This window comes from Myotis davidii, unplaced genomic scaffold (genome assembly GCF_000327345.1).
Source record: "Myotis davidii unplaced genomic scaffold, ASM32734v1 scaffold562, whole genome shotgun sequence".
NCBI lineage: Eukaryota > Metazoa > Chordata > Mammalia > Chiroptera > Vespertilionidae > Myotis > Myotis davidii.
The window spans coordinates 1,802,185-1,802,814 of record NW_006293953.1 but is presented as its reverse complement, the minus strand read 5'-3'; the positions used below and the strand labels follow the sequence as shown (position 1 = coordinate 1,802,814).

Here is a 630-nt window from a genome sequence, read left to right as displayed (position 1 = left end):
TACTTGCTCTTTTTTCGTTTTATTATTATTTTTTATTTATTGTCTAAAGTTTTACATATGTCTCCTTTTCCCCCAATTAACCCCCACCCCCTCCCAGCCATTCCCACCCCAGACAACTCCCCACCGCCCCAGGGTCTGTGTCCATTGGTTGTGCTAATATGCATGCACACCAGTCCTTTGGTTGCTCTCTGACTTTTAAAATAGGGAGGTCATCCTGAATCATTCGGGTGAGCTCAGTGTAATCTCAAGGGTAGAAGGAGGAGGCAAGAGAGGGAGAACCAGGGAAATGGCAGCATGAGGCAGACTTGTCCCGGCCTTGTTGGCTTTGAAGATGGAGGAAGAGGTCATGAGCCAAGGAAAGTGGATGGCCTCCAGCAGCGGAAAAGCAAGGATATAGATTCTTCCCTGGAGCCCCCAGAAAGAAATTCCACCTCGTGGACACCTTGATTTTAGCTCAGCGAGACCCATGTCGGACTTCTATTCTACAGAGCTGTAAAGTGATAAATTTGTGCTGTTTTAAGCCATCAAGCTTATGGTAATTTGTTATAGCAGCAGCTCGGCCACGTTGTGCTGCAGGGCGGCCGAGGTCTCGATGAACTTGCAGTCGAACACGACGGCGCAGGCGCGTCC

At 49.0% G+C, this 630-nt stretch overlaps 1 protein-coding gene across 1 annotated transcript in view; it reads right to left on the bottom strand.

The window, feature by feature from the left end:
- Nucleotides 1-543: 543 nt before the first annotated feature.
- REM1 (RAS (RAD and GEM)-like GTP-binding 1) overlaps nucleotides 544-630 on the bottom strand; it is a 33,681-nt gene continuing 33,594 nt past the window's right edge. Inside the window, exon 4 of the mRNA XM_015566646.1 lies at nucleotides 544-630. Coding sequence (XP_015422132.1) covers nucleotides 544-630 — 87 coding nt within the window.